The 24,867-nt window shown below is 38.5% G+C and overlaps 1 protein-coding gene across 1 annotated transcript in view; it reads left to right on the forward strand.

Annotated features, from left to right (window-relative positions):
• The window catches only part of LOC308683167 (F-box/LRR-repeat protein 7), a 50,859-nt gene extending 27,533 nt beyond the window's left edge, over positions 1 to 23,326 (forward strand). The window contains exons 3-4 of the mRNA XM_081353481.1: positions 18,416 to 19,012; positions 21,110 to 23,326. Coding sequence (XP_081209607.1) covers positions 18,416 to 19,012; positions 21,110 to 21,846 — 1,334 coding nt within the window. The 3' untranslated portion in view covers positions 21,847 to 23,326. The remainder of the gene's footprint in view (positions 1 to 18,415; positions 19,013 to 21,109) is intronic.
• The last annotated feature ends 1,541 nt before the right edge of the window (positions 23,327 to 24,867 follow it).

Below are 24,867 nucleotides of genomic sequence, written 5' to 3' on the forward strand. Positions count from 1 at the left end.
TATATTTCTAATATCATATAGTATTGTCCTGTCAACCCATTACAAGTCTTGCCTTATTCAGTGTTGATTTATTGACATGTTTATGTAAGATGTTTTATTAGAAGGTGTGTGAGTGAAAGTTGTCTGAAGTTGTATTTTTCTATTTTATTGCAATGCTGATTGATAATGTAGGACTCTGGTCCTGGCTTGGCCTAAGTTTTGGTGTCTCTAAATGCTGTGCTCTGTAGGCATGACACATTAATTTCTTTATGTGATACTTTATTTTTTGCATCAAATTATTTGAAGTATTGATAAGCAGTATTGATATCGATACAGGTATTGCTGCACTCTCAATTATAACTGCTCAATAGTGTCGTATGGTTACTTTTATTATACAAGCCATCAATTTTGATGGCTTGTTAGTGTAACCGTTAAGCATAATGGCATTAATGCTATATATAGCGTACATTTAGCCAGATATTTTTTTTTTTTTTTTTAAAGTAGCTAACTAGCTAAAGCCTTAAGTAGCTGAAATTAAGTTGTCTCATGTCTCTGTCTGCAGCAACACACACACACACACACACACACACACACACACACACACACACACACACACACACACACACACACACAGACAACGATAGCTACCTACATTAACTGCAACATCTTTCCAGGCAACAGATGGACTAATTGTTGCTTAACGGTTACCATCAAAATTGATGGCTTGTATAATAAAAGTAACCATACGACACTATTGAGCAGTTATAATTGAGAGTGCAGCAATACCTGTATCGATATCAATACTGCTTATCAATACTTCAAATAATTTGATGCAAAAAATAAAGTATCACATAAAGAAATTAATGTGTCATGCCTACAGAGCACAGCATTTAGAGACACCAAAACTTAGGCCAAGCCAGGACCAGAGTCCTACATTATCAATCAGCATTGCAATAAAATAGAAAAATACAACTTCAGACAACTTTCACTCACACACCTTCTAATAAAACATCTTACATAAACATGTCAATAAATCAACACTGAATAAGGCAAGACTTGTAATGGGTTGACAGGACAATACTATATGATATTAGAAATATAAATAAATGAATACTAATTAAACAAACCATCTTGTCTTCTTTTCCAAGGATTTTCATTAAACTAAGAGCTTTTGTGTCTCAACTGAATGCCAAATTTACCAGAAGGATCATTATTGGCACAATACTTTAAGCTAGTAACTACTTGTACACTATGTCAGACAATAAGCATCACTTCATTGAACTGCCAGTTTTCCATGTGGAGTTGTGCAGGACATTAGGCTACTTATAAATAATGCCTGACACAGCTAGTTTGCGCACCGAGCAACGGAATATATATTCATGTTACCGGTGGTATGCAACATTATTTTCCGTACGGGACGGCATATGTAAGCCCCGCTCTCAAAATAACAGCATCTGCCTCTGTGTCTGCGAGCATTTGACTGTGATGGTGGGGAGACCACTACCCGTGAGCGAGAGAGAGAGCGGGACGGTCAAATAGCTGTAATCCTGTGGGCTGTGTGAGAAGATAGACTCAGGCTCTGCATGACCTGTTGCTGCTAAACAGGCAGCGCTGTGGGCAACAGTTGGCCTGTGGACTGTTGTTTGACCACTAATGACGTTACGTATTATAACACAATATAGCACTAGCACATAGCAAGCCTCTGTAACGTTACTTAAGTGAAATAAACAATTCAATTAGCCGTTAGCGCACCCTGCTAGCCTGCCTGACAATATGAGGCGTCAGATATCTAACACCATCACACAAATTAGTCAACGTGAGCTAAGTTAGCAAGCTGTATGTTTAATCGAAATATCAAACAGAGTAGGCTAATAACGTGACACCAATCATTTTAATACGGTTTTATCTACTTACCAACAACTCCACCACTGCTTCCTGGCTCGCTGGCGAGTGGCGACCATGACTTGCTTGTCAGAAAGACGTCGTTGGTGTAGACACTTGTCACTCAAGCATGTCTGACCAATGGGGAAGCACCCGCCCCCACTGCGGTACGTTTGTGTCAAAATGATTTAAAAAAAAAACGACTTCAAAACTTTTTTCACTTCATTCAAAAAAAAAGAAAGTTCAATAAAAAAAAAACACTTCAAATGATTTTTTTTTTTTTGCATTTAAACAGTTTTTTCTTTGATTGAAATTATTTTTTTTTGATTGAAAATGTTTTTTTTTTGATTGAAGCAACTTTTTTGGGATTGAATAATTAAGACACAAATGTCCTACCCATAACATGGTCCAAACACAAAAAAGATTACTTCAATCAAAGAAAACATTTTCAATCAAAAAAAAAGTGTTCAAGTGCAATTTTTTGAATCTCAAATATTTTTTTGCATTCAAAAACATTTTTTCTATGATTGAAAAGGTTTATTTTTTGATTGAAGTGATTTTTTTATTGAAAATATGTTTTGTTTGTTTGAAGCAACTTCTTTTTTTGATTGAATTATAAAGACACAAATGTCCTACCCATAATATGGCCCAAACACAAAACAACAATACTTCAATCAAAAAAGTTGCTTCAAACAAAAAAACCTTCACTTCTATCAAAAAAAACATTTTCAAGCAAAAAAAAATAGTGTTCAAATGCATTTTTTTGAGTCTCAAATATATTTTTGCATTCAAACACTTTTTTTCTTTGATTGAAACGGTTTTTTTTGATTGAAAATATATTTTTTGATTGAAGCAACCTTTTTTTTGATTGAATAATAAAGACACAAATCTACCTCCATACAAACTCAACATCATAATTCAGATTCTACAATCATCTTCACTGAAGTTGATGGAAAACAGATACTGAGGTTTCAGTCATGTTTACGTAAGACGGTGAAAGATGTTGAGCAGTATGTATGTCAGATTAAATGTGTTCATGTGCATGGATGAATGAGCAATGAATGCAATGTGACAAATTACTCTGCAGGAAAATGACTTCATAGCAATGCTTGACTATAGCTGACGTTACTACAGAAACAGCACAGTCCTAAACCGTTCACTGGTGACTGTCCTGAGCACATGGAAGGCAGCTGATGGAAAGAAATATTCCATTTCATTCTTTTTAAAGTCCTCCAAAATCTGTTACTGGCAAAACATCTACTAAAGAAATATTAGCTCACCAAACCACAGTTAAGCACCACTTCATTTGCTTCTTATGGGCTGCAGGTGTTGGCGATTCAATTACTCCACCCAGACCCATGACCAAGGCTACGTCTACATTAATCCGGACAGAGTTGAAAACTGAGTTTTCGTTTAAAAACGCTCTCCGTCCACACTAGCGTTTTCCAAAAGTTTCTCATCCACACTGAAACGTCGGAAAATGCTAAATTCACCTTACAGCGTATGTGTAAACCCTGATAAAAGCTCACTGAGATGATACAGACAGAACAATACATCAAAGTTATCACGCAATGACATTTTATTTAGTAAATTATCTCACCATTCACATTTCCCAAGGCGTGTGCAGAGGGTAAACCTAACATAGTATTGCACAATCGAGCATTTTTAAACACCACACAGAATGATAATGATACATGATAAACGATGATTTACAAAACTCAAAAAACTTACCAGTACATACAAATCACTAAAGTTTCCAGCTGAACTGAACACTAGAGGCAGTAAACAGCGAAAATCTTTATTCCTTTTCACACAAAATTATGATTACAGAGGCAGATTATTAAATGTTTGGTTTTTCTGATGTAGTAAACTTGCTCTGTCGCTCACCTGATAAAGCATTGCACTTGTGTTGTGAAGCGCTGTGAAACACAAGTCTCGATAAATGAACTCAAAGACATGTGGAAGCAGATAAAATAGCATGGTTGCTTCATCAAATGTGTTTTTATGTCATGTTTGCTCTTGGGTTTAGCTAAGGTGGTACGCTATTTTGTAATGCGATAGAGGCATTTCAATTCAGAACTGCTGCGATACGTACAACAACCAATGTAATAAAACGTCGCCAGTTTCGGATCAACCTGAACACACTTTTAGTGCCACTCTCTGGACACTCAACGCAATGTCAATTTGCAGAAATGTCACCACAGACACGTTTTTCCAATGAACCTGGGTTGGATAAACCTCTGCTTTATTGTACCAAACAATATCCAACTTAAGGCCAGCAAAGCGTTTTTAGCCAGCTGAGAATGCTAGTCGCTCTGCTGAAAACACCTAGCTGTGGGCGCTTGATAGCGTTTTGCTTGATATGATACAGAATATCCGCGGAAGTGTTACTAGTATTTCATTTCACAGATAGTTTGTGTTGTTTTTATATAAAAATGTCGATACAATGTTAAGTATTTGCTCTGGCTCTTGTTCCGTTATTATGCTAGCTTGTTGTTTTCATCTGTTGACGTTGTACAAGCAGAACGTGACGGTTGGTCGGTGTGGTATTAGTCCCGCCCCTCCTCCACTGTGATTGGACGGCTAGGTAAAAAGTGACAGTGATGAGCGTTGCGTTTTACCCAAAGTTGAACATTCTTCAACTCTGAGCAGGGCACTCATCACTTCCATTGAAAACAATTGGAAAAATACGCCAGGCACATGAAAAAACGCTTTGGTGGACACAGAACCTAAAGGGATTCTCATCCTCATGTCATTGAAAACCTAAAGGACTTTCTTCTGCAGAACACAAACGAAGATATTTGAGAAACATTGGGGTCCAAATAACATTTGAACCCATTGACTTCCATTGTATAGACAAAAAAATATATTTTTGGGTGAACTATTCCTCTACTAGTCTCCAAACAATTTTACCATCAGCTGTCAAATTTGACATATTTGTATTATAAATGCTCTGGGCAAGGTAAAGGCTTCATTCAGTCAAAACTGTGGTTTTGGCTCTTTTGGTTCAGTCAAGGATCAGAGTTTCGCCTAGTCCTGTTGTGTTTGGGTCTTTCCTCAAAGGAGACACCCTGTTGGTATAAACCTCTCAATCATTAAAAACACAACTGTGAAAATATGCAGGTCCTTACCCTCTGACTGAACCATTACACGAGCCGGAGCTGGGTTTTGATGAAACCTCACAGCTCCCAACGTATGATCCAACACCTCTCCATAGAGGGACGCAGCTTTAACCGCGAGGTTCCTAAACAACAAACTTTTACGATGTGCTTGGGGATAATAGTTCAAGGAATGTTGGAGCATTGAATCTACGGACTGAATCTGGACAGTATAACATTACCTCATGAATGGCTCTGTTTCCAGATCGGGTTTAGTCAGTCAGCTCTCCAGATGTCCATGACCACATTACAGCAGTCACCACAATTTGCTTCTTGTCATAACTATATAGTGCAGGGGGCCTTCCCAGAACATCTCGCAAACACATTATGATTTGTGTGATCTGCGAGAGTTCGAGCGTGTCTGCTGTGCACATGTCGGGGTAGATATCATTAAGTTTCAATCTTTGATATTCCAGGCACGCTGCTCACGAGTCCAAAGGAACTTTTGATTGCCTGTATTTCAAGGTGCTAAACGATACTGCAGGGCCATGATGGAAATCGGATGGTGTTTGAGGTGTTAAGCCAATGATTAGGTGTAAAACAGAGCAGATCTGTGGGAACGGGTCTCTTGACTGGTGAAATACGGTTTGGGAGGGAAGTGAAACACGATAGTTCGCCTGTACTGTAGCTTTTGCCCTTATATCTCTGCAGCACGTTGAGATCTATGAGCTGTGGAGAGCAGAAGGGGACGGATCGGATGTCCTTGCAGCAGATTTTGTAAGCCTTGGAGGAAGTCCTTCGGGTATTTTTGTTTTTCTTGCTGAACTTTCCAGGAGGACAAGCCCGGGTCGCACATGCTCAGTAAAGACCCATTTCCCCAAGAGTCTTCTCCGATGGGGATGTGAAGGGAGAAGTTGACTATGTTGTGCTTCAGGGTGGTGGGAAAATGCTTTTCCATGTTCTTGTCTGAATCTTCAATAGAGACAGAGCGACATGCGTCATAATTTGAAGACCATGCCCACCGGGGGGGGGGGGGGGGGAACAATCCATCCGTCTTCATTGACTTTGTATGGCGTGAAGTCATTTCTGACTTATAACAAATAGAAACAGCAAAGGGGTACAACAAACAAGCTAAAAAACCCAGAAATAAGTTTTATGAGCTGTCGACCACAAAAAAACGAGCGTTTAAGGAGACAAAAGTGGATACAGGCAATAAGACGTGAAGCATCAGCTGGAACGAATGGATAAATTGTGGGGATCCTGACACTCAGTATGCACTAAAAATACACTACGTGTAGAGTAAACATTTTGTCACTGGTAAGTCAAATATCCAAATGTCAGTTTTATATATTATATTTCCGCAAGCTAAGCAATCCCTGACGCCGCTTACGTTCCCCTCCAGTGGCCGTACGTTAGTTCTCAGAGTAATGAGACACGTTGCGCTCTGTCTCAATTGCCTCCTGTATCCACTTTTGTGTCCTTAAACGCTCGTTTTTTGGGGTCGACAGCTAATAAAAACCTATTTCTGAGTTTTATAGCTTGTTTGCTTTAGACCTTGTCACATAGCAGCTTTAAGACATTGTTTTGGTTTTTGTTATAAGTCAGAAATGACAAGGAGGAAGCTTCTTACAATACAAAGTCAATGGAGACTGTGTGGCCTAAATGTGCTCTGTCTCTATAGTCAGGGGTTTAAGCCTTCAAATGACGCAGCTTGGTGATAGGAAATGTGCTATTTCTTCTCTAAGCGATCAGACTTACAAATTTTGCAATGCAGGGATACCATATAGTAGGCAGAAAATCCCAAAGACTTACACTGAAGGAGGTACACGAGCAATATAAAAAGACCAGAATATCCAAGAAACTGCATAGGCAACATTATTCACCCACAAATGAAAATGTTGTCATTACTTACTCAACCTCATGTTGTTCCAAACCTGTATGAGTTTCTTCTGTTGAACACAAAAGAAGATATTTTGAAGAATGATCGACAGACAGTTGATGGACCCCTTTGACTTCCATAGTAGGAAATCAATGGGTTACTACATCAACTGTTTGGTTCTTCATTCTGCAAAATATATGTGTTCAGTAGAAGAAAGACATTTTTAAGTGAACTACTCCTTTATTAACTACATGTAGAGTTATGGTTACGGTTAGGGTTTAGGGTTAGTTACTTGTAATTATGCATAATTTACTGTTATTACTATAGTAGGGTGTAATACGTCACCTTAAAATAAAGTGTTACCAAGATTTTCAATCACGGCTACACCAACCATTTCTGTCCCAGACAGTTTACTTCCCTCATTCTGAATAAGTGGCGTGACATTGCCAATGTCAATTGAGGAAAGAATAGTGTTTCTCACATTCTACCAACAGTGTTCATTTGGCAGCACTGCACATGTGGAAAGATGGGATGGAAAGGATCTCATCAAACGGGCACTTGATGAAGCCAAGCATTGCTGCATTAAAGCTACTGGCAGGAATAAGACCGACTGCACTTCACACACTTGAGTCATCTTGGCCCGAAAGGTTTAACTCATCACCAGACTCCCTGAAGAACAACTTAACAGATTTTTTACTGCTGCCTGGACCTTGGGAAAATTAGTTTTGTAGTGCCAAATTTATCCTCCCCCACTCTTTCAACTTCATCATCTGCATTTCCTAATAATTACCTCTGACTTGTTCTATTCCCTGCTCTATCATTCACTTCTGCCCTCCCTGTGTTTCCTCACAGCATGTGCAGCAAGTTTCACAGAAAGTATATTTAGTGGTGTTTGCAGAGGCAGAATCAATATTATTATTGCTCGTATTTAAGGTTACGGGTTTGTTATAAACTCTAATCTTAGGCATTAAACCTCACCCTAATCTGCCCGCAATGTTTGAGATACTCACATGAATGATAGGAAAAGTATGCAATTGTTTTACTAAACAGTCGGACCAACAGTTTTTGAGATGTTCTCAAATATTTTCTTAAGAACAACTAATTGATTTGTCTGAAATATGCCACATTATGCCCTTTCACAAAGTCTTGATGTTGTTTTCAGGCTCTATTAGAACAGGTTTTCCTGCTTGAATGTTGATTATTCTCCTCATATTCTCCATTGCAGCTCCTCTCTTCCCAGTCTGTCAGTAACGCTCTGGACTGTGTTTCCCGAAAGCATCGTTAGCCAACTATGGCCTCAAGTTTCGTCGTTATCAGCATAGTTTAACTAGTCTGTGTTTTCCAAAACCCTAGTTCCATAAAACATTCGCAAACAGATTTGCAAAGTTGTGTGTTCGTAACGACAGATCTCCTGCGGTTAGAAGCAGTTTCTAGTTTGCCTAACATGTGGACTCAATAAATCATTATCTTGAGCAAAATAAGCAAGCTGGCATTCAGTACAATCTGTATCTTTTATTTAGAATACATACAAATGATATTTACGTCTTTTAGTTTGTCAAGAGATTTAAAGCATCGTTTTTGAAGAGTGCGCATGTGCGAACGAGCTCTAGTGTAAGAACGAGACTATGATTGAATCTGGAAATAAAGCAAAATAACTGCCATGTCTAGCATTAATTCACTCACAAAAAGATAGATTATTAGTGGAGTTATTACTCCACTATGTGCGTGACATCATTAACCAACGTGGTTGAACGACCAATATGGAAACAGTCATGACTAGCTAGACTAGTTGATTTCTTCAACGATGAATTGTACTTTGGTAGTTAAGCAGCGAGTGACGTCTCTGTAGGGGAAACACACCCGTTTACTTCCTGTCTCTATGAAGCCCCTCCCTCTGAAAAGCACACTGTGCTCTGATTGGTCGGCTGGAGCAGTGTGTTGTGATTGGTCGAGTGCTTCGAGTGTGTTTGGGAAATGTCCCGCCCCTTACCATAACCGCCAGTTTAACACACTACTAACTAACTCAACCAGGCCCCGCCCCTTTATTATGCGCATTAATTATTATAATGAGGAATAATGTGACGCGTTCGTTCCCGGAAGAAACTCAAGACTATGGGGCGTTTCAGGGACTTTATCCCAGTCTTTATCCCATTGCTGTTCAGTGGATGTTCTATTCAAGAACACGCAATAGCACAGATGTTCATGATCTCATTTTGGTCAAAGCATTGACTAGCATCCAGTGATTAGCTAACGACTGATCATTTCTTTTGAACATTTTGATTAGTTCTGGTTTGTCCATCACTGGGAAATATCATCTCGCTGTGGTTTCCCACTTGAAATGCACATGCTTTGCTTTCATATGCTTTGTCCAAGTCGAAGAGCAGATGGTTAACCTGTTTCTCTGATATCTCCAGCCTGTGGATTCCTCCACCATATGCAGACTTTGGCAGTTCTCGTCGAGGTCAGGCAGCTGGAAGAGATACGACTCTAATTATACATTCAAAAACAGATTGGAGAAAGTGGAGAAATTCGCCAAAACTGAAACATCACACGTGCTTCCGAAAACTCGCCTACAGATGAACACAGTTTATAGTCGGACAGCATTGTACCAACTCACTTCCCGTAATGTTTTGACTGTGCGAATCACTAGCTAAATATATGACGCTTTTCCCAAGCCTGAAATATATTTTGGCTGTTCCTCTGTGTTTTGTCTAGCGAGTGTGTATTTGTTTTACTAGTTCAGCTTTGATGGCGATTTTTAAAGTGAATGTGATCTTAGTTTCTAGGCCTTGGATCAAACAGGCAAAAGAATGTAAGGGCAACCACAATTCAATTGAAATTCATTTGAGGAATGGAAGTTAATTAACTCTTGCTATATAAAGAACATTCCCTTGATCAGTGACACATGTAGATAGCTTATTAACTGCTACTGGCAATCAACAGCTCGCAGAGGGTCTTGCATTCAGAAGCTTCGTATTCATTAAGAAATGTGAGAAACATTGCAGAACTGTTGAGCTAGTGCACCTACTTAAGCTTTACAAGTTTTAGTTTCTGAACAGACAGATTGATTCTAGTGAATCAGTTCTTTTAGATGATTCATGCAAGTGAACCAATACAAAAATGATTCACCTACATTTAAAGGTCCCTGCACTGCATTTTAGGTCTTATTTATATCTTATTTTTATAGAATTTTATAGTTTTGCTGTGTTTATTACTGTTTTATCTCATTAATCATCATTTCACTCATCTGAAGCATTCATTTGAATGATTCATTCTAGCAAATCAGTTTACTTGGATGGTTCATTTAAATGAACCAATTAAAAAAATATTCACTGAATGAAGTTTCTGAGCCGCATTTCATTTTTTATAGCAAAATATTTAGTTAAACGCTCTGTTTATTACTGTTTTCAATTTAGATATAAAGTAAATTGGGGTAATTTATAAAATAAGATAATTTAAATTGTTGTAGTTTCACTGTAAAAAGTACATGATCAATAAGTTATTTTATATTGCTTTAACTCAGTAAAATAAGTTAAGCAATTGTTAAATTTTAGATGGAAAAACCTTAACTTAAATTTTTAAATTATTTTAACTGAAATAAAATAAGTTGAAGTACTAAAATTGCTGCAATTAAAAATAAATGAAAGCTAATTAAAAATATAAAAATGACAATAAAACAACAAAAATGACTAAAACTAAGTTAAATTTAAGTGAAAACTGAAAATCTAAATCTAGTTGATATAATATAAAGCTAATTCACTAATAAAGGGTTATTATAATTAACTAAAAATACATATTTGTTACTTGAAATAAACTAAACTAAGCAAAAACAAAAACAAAAAACTTAAACCTATTTTATTTCAGCTAGTTGCCAATGCAACATTTCTTATTTTAATTTAGTTTAGCGATGTAATAAAATAACAAAAACTGAAAAAAATAAATAAATAACTATGTAGACAAATAAAAACTATTTAAAATGACAAAATACAAAATAATTTTTTCAAAATGATTCATAATCGATTTATTAAAACTATATTCTCAGTGATACTAAAATAACACTGATTCAAAATATCATATTACCGGTATATAAATAATACTAAAATAACACTGGAACAGATGGTTGTATTAGTGAAGGCATGATAAGATAGATATTTTATTAGTTAGATACCTTAAAGCCCCCCTGTAGACAATAATTATCCCTTAAAACTCCTCTTTGATCACCAAAATGTCATATTTAAAAGTTTTTTTCCCTTGAAAAATGTTTTCTTCATGCCTTAAAATATCTTGACTGTAACTCGACACCCTTGCCTCATTTAGAATGCGCGGTTCTATGAATATGCAAATGAGCCCCGCCTCCACTCACTCACTCAGCTCAGAGATCCATTGGTTGACGATCACACGTTGATCTGATTGGTTACAAGGTAGTTTGTGACGTCAGAAACACCAGCGATTTCAAAGCGTGTTTTTGAGACTGTCTTTGGTTCACTGCAGTTTTAAGGAGGAAATACTCAGCAATGCTGTCGACTTATGAATTTACACATGGTGTGTCTTAAAGCAGATTAAAAACACCATAAACAACATTAAAAGCTTGTCTTTCACCACAGGGGGACTTTAAGAAGTATACCCTCTGAAACTAAAAGTCAATAGCCAACTTTAAAGATCAAAATGTCAAGTAAACAAAACATTCAATCATTTATAGGAGGAATCATGATGTAAAGCTCTTCCGTGACAGACGTGGGTTGAATTGCAAAAATGACCCGTGGCATGAAAGCGTTGTGTATTAAATCTTACGCTTCTTCATTCAGGATCGACGGTCACGGTCAGGCCGAATATGCTGGGGGTCGATATGTTGCCTAAACAAAAGATACATCCATAAACACTGGATATTAGCCAAAGTCTGCTCCATTATTTACAGAGAGCTTGAATAAACACAAGCGCCTCAGGGATCAATGGTCATCTTCATGTGTTTTTGCACAGGAATCTTAAGTATGAAAGGCAATTTTCTGCAAATGCATCCCAGTCCCTTGAGCTTTAGTGATATTTGATGGGTAGTTTGGTAATGACCCGGGAACAAAAACCTCCCGGGACTCATTCCAGCTGCGCGCACCAAATCCATAGATGCTGAGTGTATCGCACGCTACGTGTCCTCGGGGAAACACAATATGAACAGACCACCCACTATCTGAGGGTTTGTTGCGGAGGCTAGGCTAGCTTTAGCGCAGAGCAGGGGATCTAGCGAATTCCCTTGGTGCCGCTCTTGAATCCTTAATCTTTCATGGTGTTTTCCTCTTTAAGCCTGAAGCTGATTGAATCTGTGAGTCTGAAAGCCTGTACTGAAGGTCACAGGAGAAGTAATTCAGAAACCTCTTCTGTAAAATGTGTTTACTTGGTCTGTCAACTTGTCCTGCAGTGGATATTTAGCGCAGTTGGACAGCCAGCAATTTACAATCAAAACAGGCCATGTTTTAATATATGGATGTTATGCAAACAGTGTATTTATAGAGCAAAAGTGGGAGCCGTTCCACAAATACCACGTTTGTCACAGACTGGAATAATAATCATCAGTATCGTTGTGCCAAATACTAAAGTCACCATTTAGACTTTCCAAAAGAAACGTTAATATGAACTAATAGATGAGACAATGATTTCCATCATAATAGTGTGTTAAAACTGGCACTAGATTAGGGATTTTCAAAAGCCCCCCTGTGGTGAAAATCAAGCTTTTAATGTTGTTTATGTGTCTATGTGGTGTTTTTAATCTGCTTTAAGACAAAGCATGTGTAAGTTCATAAGTCGACAGCATTGCTGAGTATTTCCTCCTTAAAACTGCAGTGAACCAAAGACAGTCTCAAAAACACGCTTTGAAATCGCTGGTGTTTCTGACGTCACAAACTACCTTGTAACCAATCAGATCAACGTGTGATCGTCAACCAGTGGATCTCTGAGCTGAGGGAGTGAGTGGAGGCGGGGCTCATTTGCATATTCATAGAACCACGCATACTAAATGAGGCAAGGGTGTCGAGTTACATTCAAGATATTTTAAGGGTATTAAGTAAATTTTTTAAGGAAAAAACGCTTAATTATGTTATTTTGGTGATCAAAGATGAATTTTAAGGGATAAAATGATTGTCTACAGGGGGCTTTAAGGTATCTAACTAATAAAATCAAGAAAAAAAGCAAAATCTTATCATGCCTTCACTAATACAACAATCTGTTCCAGTGTTATTTTAGTATTATTTATATAATAAACACATTTTAGTACAACAAGGAAAAAAACAAAATTATTGACTACAGGGGACTTTAAGGTTCAGTGTGTGCTGCAGTCTCAGTATTGCCACAGGGGGCGCTGTAGTGAATATTACTGTCTGACTCTTCTGTGGTCAGTGGGAATCAATGATGTTTGATACAATTGTGTATTTCACAATGAGTTTCTTTCTAATAAAAATACCATTAAAGTGAGGGAAATGAAAAAAATGCAGTTAATTTAATATAATAGAACATGATTTACAAGAAAAGCCCTAACCTTGTAATCTTAGCTTATTTTATTTTTGTACTTTTTTCTTGTATTTTTCTTGTAGTCACCTGATACTAATGTAGAATGTTGTTGTTTTTAAATGACAAATTGTTCAATTAAAAGTAATAATAATATATGACGTCTAACCACCACCATTGGGATTTGAAAGTGAAAAATTTTGTTTTTAGTAAATAAATTCATTGTTATTCACTCCAATATAGAATCATGGAAAATGTTGTTTTTAGTTACTTGAATTACACACTATTGACACCGACTTTTGAAATTAATTTGATCAACAAAAAGAACTTTGCTGCGAGTATAGAGAATAGGGTATAGCATGATTGAGTACAGAAAACAATGGTTGGACTGGCAGAGAAGAACACATTAACCTGAGGCATAATGGATTTATTCTGTCACATAAACCCAAATTGTTTTTATTTGTCTTAGATCATTCCCGTAACGGTGTGGAGTGTGTGTGTGTGTGTGTGTGTCTGTGAGCGGTCTGGATGGGGTTTCATGCTGTCTACTGTTATGCAAAGACATTTTGCTCTCTTGAGAGGCAGTGTGTGTGTGTGTGTGTGTGTGTGTGTGTGTGTGTGTGTGTGTGTGTGTGTGTGTGTGTGTGTGTGTGTGTGTGTGTGTCTGTGATTGTCATCATGACCTGACCATGAGTCAAACTGATCTCAGGTCAAGCCTGGAATACACATCTCCTTGACTTACTGAACTTGCAAATACACACACACACACACACACACACACACACACACACACACACACACACACACACACACACACACACACACACACACACACACACACACACACACACACACACACACACACACACACACACACACGTAAAAAACAGTAACGCACAAATCTACACAGCAGAGGGCTTTGTGTGTCATTCATTCTCACATGAGGAAGAGTCTGTCTGTCCCATTCATGCAGTGAATGATTACGGTATGATAGACATGTGGACGGCCAATGTCTCACTGTCTGGAGCAAAAGCATATCAAGCGAATTATAGTCGTACTGTGATTGATCTGAAGACCAGCCCGTGCACTAAAATAACATTTTATTACAGCAGATGCATATGATTGGCTGAACCAAAGCCATTACTGTACATGAAATGGCCGTTTTTGACATTTATTTTAAATAAGTTAATAAATCTGGACAAAATAAAATGACCGTCATGCATTTACCCGTAATGTATTATCAACTTACACACTGTGTGTGTGTGTACACACTCATATGTTTTCATTTATGTAAGGGAAAAAAATGGTTATTAGTTGTCCCTACTGTAATTGTTAGAATTTCCAAGGATCAGCATTCTCCCCAAAAGCGATTAGGACCGAACCGTAAGTCGTAGAGACTTGAAACTGTGAGAGATGCTAGTACTCACACCGTCTACAACGTCACCAAGGCTCGCCCCGATCGGCCTGATGGTGGCGCTACAGCGGTCAAAAGTATGCAATGGCTCATACATTTTCAGGAATTGTGGATTTTTTTTCAAAAGAAAAACTACTTTTGCGAACTAGTCCAAGGTTTTGCACCCGATCAGAACCAAACCAGTGCAGAAAGATTCTCTGAAGTCTGAATGTCAATAATTATCCAAAAATGATTTCGATTGCAGGATGCCAAAATGGCCGTGGACACTTTTACAAAAACAGCTATTCCTCTTGAATGGAATGAGATAATTTCACCAAACTTGGTATACCTGTGTATGGGCTCGGCCTGTGGTCGGGTAAAAAAGGATGCGGTGACTGGCCACTTGGTGGCGCTATAAAATGAAAAAAATAATTTTTATACGCAACAGTCAGTCCGATTGACTTGAAAACTGGCATGCAGTGTCTTGGTCCAAGGTGCCATGATTATCTACGAAGACATTCGTATCTCGAAAAACACGGCCGCCGTTGTCCAATGAAGTTCGAGCGGCTGTCAGACGGGGTTAACGGAGGCCGATCGGAACAAAACTCGCTGGGCCTGTTTGACTCACGGCCCTAGAGGTCTGTGAGAAATGTCAAATAAATAAATAATCTGTCACTGGGGGGCGCCTTTGCGTTTTTCACGTGTAACGGACTGTATATCACAGGATTTTTCACACATTGGTGAGACATTCATAACACATGGTAGAACTCCTCATTCTGAGCAACTTTGCCTCTAGGACCAACGCTGTCAATCGAACCGTTCGCTAAACATTGGAGATTATTCCAAAAACCAACTTTCACGAACTAGTCCTAGGCTTTTGGCTCAACCTTGATAACAGTTAAAAAGCTTTAAAACTATATTTCCTTAGTATTGGCTGTAAATTGTCTTTTCCATCAATGATCTAATTGGTTACATGCTTGCTAATTTAAACATAATACCTTTATATGAATGTGCATAAAGGCCTTAAAATGCTTGAACCCCAATAACTGCTGCTTTGAGGTATATTTGAACACTAGTTTCTTTCATCATATTTCTGTTGCTGCTATTTTGTAAAGTAAACCATTTTGCTGGTGGCTTCCTGCATTGATAGTCACTGATTTCGGTAAATGTTTGTGTAAGGACGGAGACTGTGTGGCTCTCTGCTTGATTTTATGCACCTGTTGGTAATCGCTGTAGCTGAAATAGCCAAACCTGTAAATTAGGAGGGGTTGTCCACATACCTGTGGCCACATAGTGTATATTAAATTATTCTTGCCTTGCTTCATCTGGAATGAAAAATATACACCGAAGACTGTTAATGAAGCGTTTTTAAATGCAATCCTGCATGCAAAAAGTGTCTTGCAGAGGAAAATTCTGCCTAAGCTTATCCATCATGTCAGAGGCATCTGAGCCGCCCAAGTTCTTACTAAAGAAAATTTCCTGTACGAAAAGCATCATTGCACATAAACCCTCACTTCCTCAGCAGGACCATTTCGAAGCTTAGCAAAGAGCTATTAATCGAGAGCTTAGGGATGGGAATCCATGAATCCAACAGACTTTGGAAATGTTTTGCTCTCGTTCCCTCATCCTTTGCGCTCATTTTTGTGGAGGAGGCTTGACAAGGACATGAAATAGAGAGGAAGGGAAGACAAGAGCTTATTATAAACTGTTTTTTCCCTTAATATTTCTCCTCATTATCTTTCAGTTTATGACTGGCTTATGAACCAGTTTCCTAAACGAAAATCTAGACAGTAAAACCGTTCATCACCACACTGACCTATAGAGAAAAATTGGAATTAAAGTCAGTGGCGACTTAACTGTTACTTTATGATTTTTTAGGTTTAACAACTGATGTAATATATTTTCTATTTCTATATGTATAAATGCTTTCTTCAAAACCATGTGGAATAAAACAACTTGCGAAGTCTGCGTGGGCAAATCTTTCGCCACTAACGTTAATTCTCAATCATGTGAAGCCCTATGGAAATGATTGGATTTTGTTCGTGAAAATTTGCCAAACAATGATCATTTTGATCAACTTGAAAGTAAAAACTATCATTTTGTAAATTGAAAGTGTATCATTTGGTCTAAAACAACCTGAATTCTTGTCAATCCAAGTTAAGAAGTTGTGGTTGATATAGCTTTGGAAATGGAAGGTTGCATTGTGGGATATATTAAATCTTGCAGACTCTTTCATACAAAACAATTGCAGCACATTCACTCTATGTGTTTCTTAGGAATCAAACCGTGTTTTAAAATAGTAAAAGTTTTGAGCTTAACCAAACATTTTAGCCAGTTATGAGCCAGCATGTGTCAAATAGAAAACAAAAATAGAGGAAAGGAGTCTTATGGTGGCAAGCCACTGTTTTGCTGAGATCTAGCAATGAAACGATCTACCGTACCACCCATACTTCTTTATCTAAATCAGTGAACCATCTGCGAAGAATGAAAGCTTCACCATTAATGGGGTCTCAACCATGGCAAGCACTTCAAGTGCATTTGAGATAAACTTGACACTTTTATCAGCGTCCAATAACAATATATCAGAAACACATCTCTGCAGCTCTGAGAACAAAGAGCCCGAGAGCGTCGGTTGAGTTAACACCATTTGTGCTAAATGTGTTTCTTAAAACAACTGATGGCTTCCACATTTAAGGTCTTTTGTGCTTCTTGATGATTAATGTGATATCAGATTCTCTCCAAATGGGAATCAGGTTTGCTTTTCCTATTACAGTAAATCACATGTTCAACTGAGCCTGGTTTCTCCTTCGTTTCTGTGGCCTGATGGAGTTTGGGTGTCTTGCTCTTGCTTGCTTTAGTTGGCGTTTAAAAGACGCTTAATATTATTCAGTAATATCATCGATTTGACTGCTCTGACTCTATTGAATGAGAACAAAACTAGAATAATGAGACTACTGTTTTCTTTAGAGCTGCTGAATCAGTTTTGTTTCATAATTGACTCTAATGTTAAATTCACTGTTATTGAACTGAACTGAATCAACATTGAACCGACTCACGCTGAATAACGAGACTGTTGTCTTCTGTAGACCTGCTTATGGCTAATTGAACTCAATTCATGATTGATGAACTTGAACTGAATCAACATTGAATTGATCTGAATGACATTTGAATTTGAATTCTGGCAGAATTGTATTTGTCTCATATTTGATGCTTTGCATCATTGATTCTGTTATTTTCCTGTTTATTACAGTGAAGCTGCTTTGCTTAAAGTTGTCTGGACTCTCCATTTAATCTCATTGATGTCTAGTTGAAATAATTGAGATTAAGGGACATAATGTTGTTTTGGTAACACTTTACAATAAGGTACATTAGTTAACATTAGGTATTGCATTAAGTAACAATACATTTATTAGAGTATTTATTAATCTTTGTTAATGTTAGTTAATACAACTGTTCATTGTTTCTTCATGTTAGTTCACAGTGCATTAACTAATGTTAACAAATACAACCTTTGATTTTAATATTGTATTAGTAAATGTTGAAATTTATATAAACTAAGATTAATAAATGCTGTAGAAGTATTGTTCATTCTTAGTTCACGTTTTAACTAAGGTAGTTAACTAATGAACAGTATTGTAAAGTGTTGTTTTTTCTTTCTTCTGGGTAAATCTACGTCTCTCTCTTCCGTTTCAGATTCAGACCTTAGCATGAGGACGCTTAGCACTCCCAGTCCGGCCCTCATTCTGAACCCAAACCCTTCCCGTGTCTCGCCTCAAACAGTCCCAAACGGCCATGAAACGTCCTCCACCGTCCCGGGGGAAACCGTGGCCATGGTTCACCCGCCTCCAGGCACTCGCTCACGGCCTTCGAAAGCCCCTCACACCGCCCTCATCGACATCCTTCCTGATCCTGTTTTACTCCACATCTTGTCTTACCTGTCCACTCCTCACCTGTGCCGCTGCGCTCGAGTGTGTCGCCGCTGGTATAACCTGTCCTGGGACCCTCGGCTCTGGAGCTGCATCCGTCTGACCGGAGAGTTGCTGAACGCGGACCGGGCCCTGAAGGTGCTCACCCATCGGCTGTGTCAGGACACTCCCAGCGTGTGTCTGACGCTGGAGACGGTGGTGGCCAGTGGCTGTCGGAGGCTGTCTGACCGCGGGCTGCGTGTGATGGCCCGGTGCTGTCCCGAACTGAGGTGTTTGCAGGTCGCAGGCTGCTATAATGTGTCCAATGATGCAGTGTTTGATGTGGTGTCCAAGTGTCCCAATCTGGAGCATTTAGACGTATCAGGTAAAATTGGCTAAAAATGCAATTGTTGATGCCATTGGGTGAATCTCATGAAACCTGTCAAGAACATGCAATAAAAGAAATATTTACTCCAATTTCAAAGAGAAAATGAGAAATTACATTGCGATTTTAGAACCAGTGACAATTTTTTATGATCAAACAATTAAACCCCCATCTTCAGTATTTCAATTTCTTATTACTTTATAAAAAGTGTTGATATATATATATATAGCCTATATATATATATGTATATATATATATATATATATATGTGTATATGTATTTCCAATTATTCGTTATCGGCCCAATAAGAAAATGTGGCCGATATATTAAAGCCGATAAATAATGGATTATTTCCTTCAGCTGAGACTCTTCAGATGTGCACTGTTCAACATGATGGTTTTGAATTGCTTGAAATATGATTGGAATCACTTCAAAGAAGGAAAATACAGTTCAGTGCAAGTCTGTCATATCGGCTACATTAAATTATAATGAGAACATCATTATAATTGTGTGTTTGTGACATGGCTTTTAATGGTGACTTTTGTTTTTGTAATCAGGCTTTCAAAAATTATATAAAAATCTGGATTTAGATTAATCGGCCAATATATCGGTTATCAGCCTTCAAATATTAAAAGTTATCGGCCAAAATTTTCATATCGGTGCATCCCTAAAAATATAATGAAAATGTACTACAATGCATATATTTATCCAAATGCTCTTTTCTAGAGTTGTTATTATTTTATTTTTTCTAGCTTACTAATGAGTTCATGGACATTGAATAGCTTTCTTGAGGCAAATGTAACGTTAAGCGCCGCAGGTGAGCTGCAAACATTAATTTGCGTGGCACATCCATTATGCGTGAGACCTGGTCAACAAGTCTTGATTATTTTTAAGAGCTTTTGTGATGGGTTAGCCGACATTATGCATCAGAATAGCATGTTTGGTTGTGGATTTATTCAGGGAGTAATTCATAGTGGTGAAGCTTTTCTGGGAAGGCTGGGAAAAACATTATGGGATCTAGGAATCACTGCCAGTCTTTCAGTCTTTCTCTGGGGGAAGGTGAGGTCTGCTCAGTTTGAAAGATGGACTGCTAACCTCAACCAAAGTGTAAGAGTCCGTCTGCTGAGTTCATTGTACGAGACCCACACTGTACAGTTATTCATCTTGCAGAGGGCACCGCATGCCTTCCACAAGCAATGCACCCTTTGTTGCAAAAAGTATCCCAAATTTCTTCTGGTTACATTTACTTTAAAAGCAGACCTGTAGTGTAACTGCAATAGGGGCAAAAACAGATACTAGCTGGTTTTGGTTCCATATGAGGTTTCTGGATTTTATTTCCCTATTATTTTCTCTGGACTTTATTCTCACTCTAGTCTATTTCATTCATTCACCTCGATCTGAAAACCTGATGGAGATTTTAAATTTCAGAATTTTAAAGTAATTTCACGTTGACTATTTCCCTGTTGCTCAATGCTCTTGCTCTTCAATAGGATCACTGTTCACTGATATGCTCACACAAAAATCGCGAAAGCGATCGGGAAGCGAAAGAAACCAAAAATTCTCGGGACAGCAGCATGTGTCCAAATTTTAATCTTAACCGTTCTATTTTGTCACAAACGATCTGTAAACAGGGCTTTAAGTGTAAAATACCAAACTTGTCCACTTTGTCAAGCGATGAGAATACTTTTTGTCCGCAAAAACAACAACAAAAATAACAACTTTATTCAACTCTTCATTTTCTTCTGTGTTTCTCTGAGTGAGTTCACGTAGTGTAACAGCGCAGCGCTTCTGGGTTGTACGTCAGAACGGAGGCTCACTATTGGCCAGCATCACACACATCACACACATGACCAGCGTCGGCCAATAGTGAGCCTCCGTTCTGACTTACATCCCAGAAGCGCTGCGCTGTTACACTACGTCAAATATCTTAATTTGTGTTGAAGGTGAACGAAAGTCTTACGGGGTTGGAACACCATGAGGGAGAGTGATTACTGACAGAATTTTCATTTTTGGGAGAACTAACCCTTTAAAGTTTGTCATGATGAACTTTCCTTTTCTATTCATAAACCATAATAACGATAACATTCCCTCCCTCAGGCTGCCCTAAAGTGACGTGCATCAGCCTGACCGAGGAGACGTGTCTCCAGCTCACTCCTCTTCACGGACAGCAGATCGGCCTGAGACACCTGGACATGACGGACTGTGTCTCACTGGAGGATGAAGGCTTAAGGACCATCGCATTTCACTGTCCGCATCTCACACACCTTTACCTGCGTCGCTGCAGCCGCCTAACAGACGAGTCCCTGAGACACTTAGCACTGCGCTGCTCCTCTTTACGCGAGCTTAGCCTCAGCGACTGCCATCTGGTGGGAGACTTCGGCTTGCGTGAGGTCGCTCGCCTCGAGGGACGCCTGCGCTATCTGAGCGTAGCACATTGTATGCGCATAACAGACGTTGGATTGCGTTATGTAGCACGCTACTGTCCGCGGCTACGCTACCTGAATGCGCGGGGCTGCGAGGGGCTAACGGACCAGGGTTTGAGCCATTTAGCTCGCAACTGCCCCCGATTGCGCTCTATCGATGTCGGTCGCTGCCCGCTGGTGTCGGACGCTGGGCTAGAAGCATTAGCACGCGGTTGCGAAGGCCTTCGAAGACTCAGTCTGAGGGGCTGTGAGAGTTTGACGGGGAGAGGGCTAATGGCGCTAGCGGCGGGATGCCCCGAGCTACAGCTACTAAACGTACAAGAGTGTGATGTGCCACCTGAGGCGCTTCGACTCGTCCGACAGCACTGCAGACGCTGTGTGATCGAGCACACCATACCTGCTTTCTACTGAGGGACAGGGGTGTCGACCTCTGAAAAACAGATGTTTATACTTTCTGCATTCCTACGACTGCCTGAAAAGATGCAACATGGTGGATGTGTCTCGAAACCTTGTGAAGAAGTGCTTAATCCTGCTCTTGGAGGGCCACCGTCCTGCAGAGACCTTGGCTGTTTAATTGAGGTTGAAGTTAAACACACTATAAGCAGCTAATAAAGTACTCCAGGATTACTAGGAACTTCTGGGCAAGCGTGTTGGAGCAGGTCGGAACAAAACTTGCAGGATGGAGGCCCTCCAAAAGTAGTTTTGACATTAACGGTCTACATCAGGGGTTCCCAATCCTGTTCCTGGAGATCTACCGTCCTGCAAAGTTCAGATCAAACATGACTGAACCAGCTAATTAGGAGCACTTATTGTTGGACCAGGGTTGGATCTGAACTCTGCAAGTAGATCTCCAGGAACAGGTTTGGGCACGCCTGGTCTACATAAATAACATCTTAAGCGCAACCTTGAAACTGATTTGAAATGGCCTTCATAGGCAACAACATCAGTAATAGGGCTGAAACGATTAGTCGACATTGTCGACAACGTCGACAATAAAAAATTGTCGACAAATATCTTTGTTGTCGAGTAGTCGTTTGATCCCACGTGACCTAATGTAAGGGCCTGCAATATCGCGATTTGACCGCTACGGCGCTGTAGCGCTAGAGTGTAATGCAGCCGTTACAAATGCTATTGCGGTAGAAGAAAACACAGCGCGAATTATGACGGAGTGCAAACGAATCCGAACTAGCAAGGTGTGTAAAGTTTCACAAAACTATCGTATGCAATACATGCAAGGCGTAACTTGCTTTTCACGGGAGCACAACATGCATGTTAAAGCACTTAAAGAGGAAACACACCGGCACAAGACGAGCCAGTGAGAGGTGAATGTTCTCCAGCTGAAGCTAAATAACTAGCAGTAAATCTCTTTTTAGAGAATGCAATACTACTAATAGCAATAATATTAACAATAATAATATAATTACAGTAATGTGATGATTTATTTTTGCATAGAATAAAGCTTGATCGAGCTTAGGAGTCAGGGCTGTTTTTATTATTGTAGCTCTATTAGGTAACGTTATTATAGTATTATCCCTTGCCTGTATTTTGTTACATATTCATGAAGACTTACAAAAGGAGATGTTATGAAGAATATCATGTCAGTTATTTTTTTATACTGTAAATTAAAAGGTGAATGAGAATGTCTCTGTCAGCTCAGCTCAATTGTCATATCAATAAAAAAAAAATTCTTATAATAATTGTTTGCAGTTTAAGTGTGTCTGTAATGCAGCTGATAATTTTTTTTGTTTATTTTTTTCTATTTAAAGTGAACAGAATATTTAACCAATGTTGCTTAGAGAGCATTTGTGTGTGATTTGAGTTGGACAGAAATCTGAAAACTTAAATAGAATGACCTGTTTAGTTGCTCAAAGTTCATTAAAACAACCATTTCAAAAGCTGAAGTGATTTTTATATATATATATTATAGTTAGAATATGTATAACTCAGTGTTTTAGCTAATTGAAAAGGCTGAATAATCGTTCCAAAAGTACTGATTAGTCGGCGAAATAATCGATGAATAGTCGATTAATCGTTCTAATAATCGTTAGATTAGTCGATTATCAAAATAATCGTTTGTTGCAGCCCTAATCAGTAACAGTAATGTGTCGTGAAGATTAGATTAGACTGACAACACTCACAATTTTGAGACACATCTGGTGAGTCCTGTTGCTTCTTACAGAGCTGTACCATGTTCTTGCCAATTAAAGAACTACATGATATATAGCCTATCATAATATTTATCACATGAAAGAGATGCATTATTGTCACTGTACAACGGTAAGCTGGTGTTTTCATGAATGATGTTTGTTTGGGTTGATTTATGTTTTGATTTCTACAAAAGCTCTTTAGCTGGTTGTCTATGTCTAGAGTCTGTACGTTACATGGTTCAATTCAAAACATTACAACTTTAAATGATATATTGGTTGCTATGGGAGCTAGTTTCCGCCACGGAATAAAAAATAAAGGTAATTGCGACTTTTTATTTCACAATTCTGACTTTTTTTCTCTCACAATTACGAGTTTATATCTTACAATTCTGACTCAGAATTGCGTGATATAAAGTCGCAATTGTGAGTTATAAAGTCAGAATTGCGAGATATAAAGTCGCAATTGCATGGTATAAAGTTGCAATTGTGAGATAAAAAGTCGCAATTATCTTTTAAATTGTTTTATTCTGTGGCAGAAACAAGCTTCCATAGGTTGCTTCCACAGAAGGAAGAAAGGTGAACTGTCCCTGTAATATACATTTTGTCCCAGACTCCTTCAGAAAATCGATATCTGACTTCAAGAAACAATCTTGGTTCAATAAAACTAGGGAAAATACGGGCATTTGCACTTTAAAGGGCATTAATTGCAGAACAATGTCTCAAGATCTTAAAGTCTTTAAGTCTTTTATTTTCTATCCCAGATAGCGTTAGTCAAGGATTAAAAGAGATTTGTAAAGGTTTTAAAGATTTGAAAGCTGCTAAAAACAGTCAATAAAGGGCTACTTATTTAAAATGAAACGTTTTCTGTAATTTGTTGTATCTGTGAACAATTGGGAATGAACAGCACAGTGACAAGTGTACAGACAGACCTGTAAAATCTCCTTTGGTTGATAGTAAGATTATCTTTATGGGAGGATAACCACTTCTAGCCAGGAAGGTGAAGACATCCATACATCACTTCTTTTGAGATATGACCAATATTTGATTGAGATGCACCTTTAGGAGATTAAAACTCTTGGATTTTTATTTTTTCTCTCCTCAACAAATCGGATTCCTTAGCAAGAACCATCAACAGCTGAGTCACATGTGCATTACCCTCATGATGACCATAATCATAACTTATTTCAATTGTTAGTGCATGAATCATGACTATACAAACAATGGAGCATGAAATAGCTCAGATGAAGTGAATTACTCAGTGAGATGGATGGTAAATATGTGGTTG

Source organism: Scardinius erythrophthalmus (genome assembly GCF_964197995.2).
Source record: "Scardinius erythrophthalmus genome assembly, chromosome: 22".
NCBI lineage: Eukaryota > Metazoa > Chordata > Actinopteri > Cypriniformes > Leuciscidae > Scardinius > Scardinius erythrophthalmus.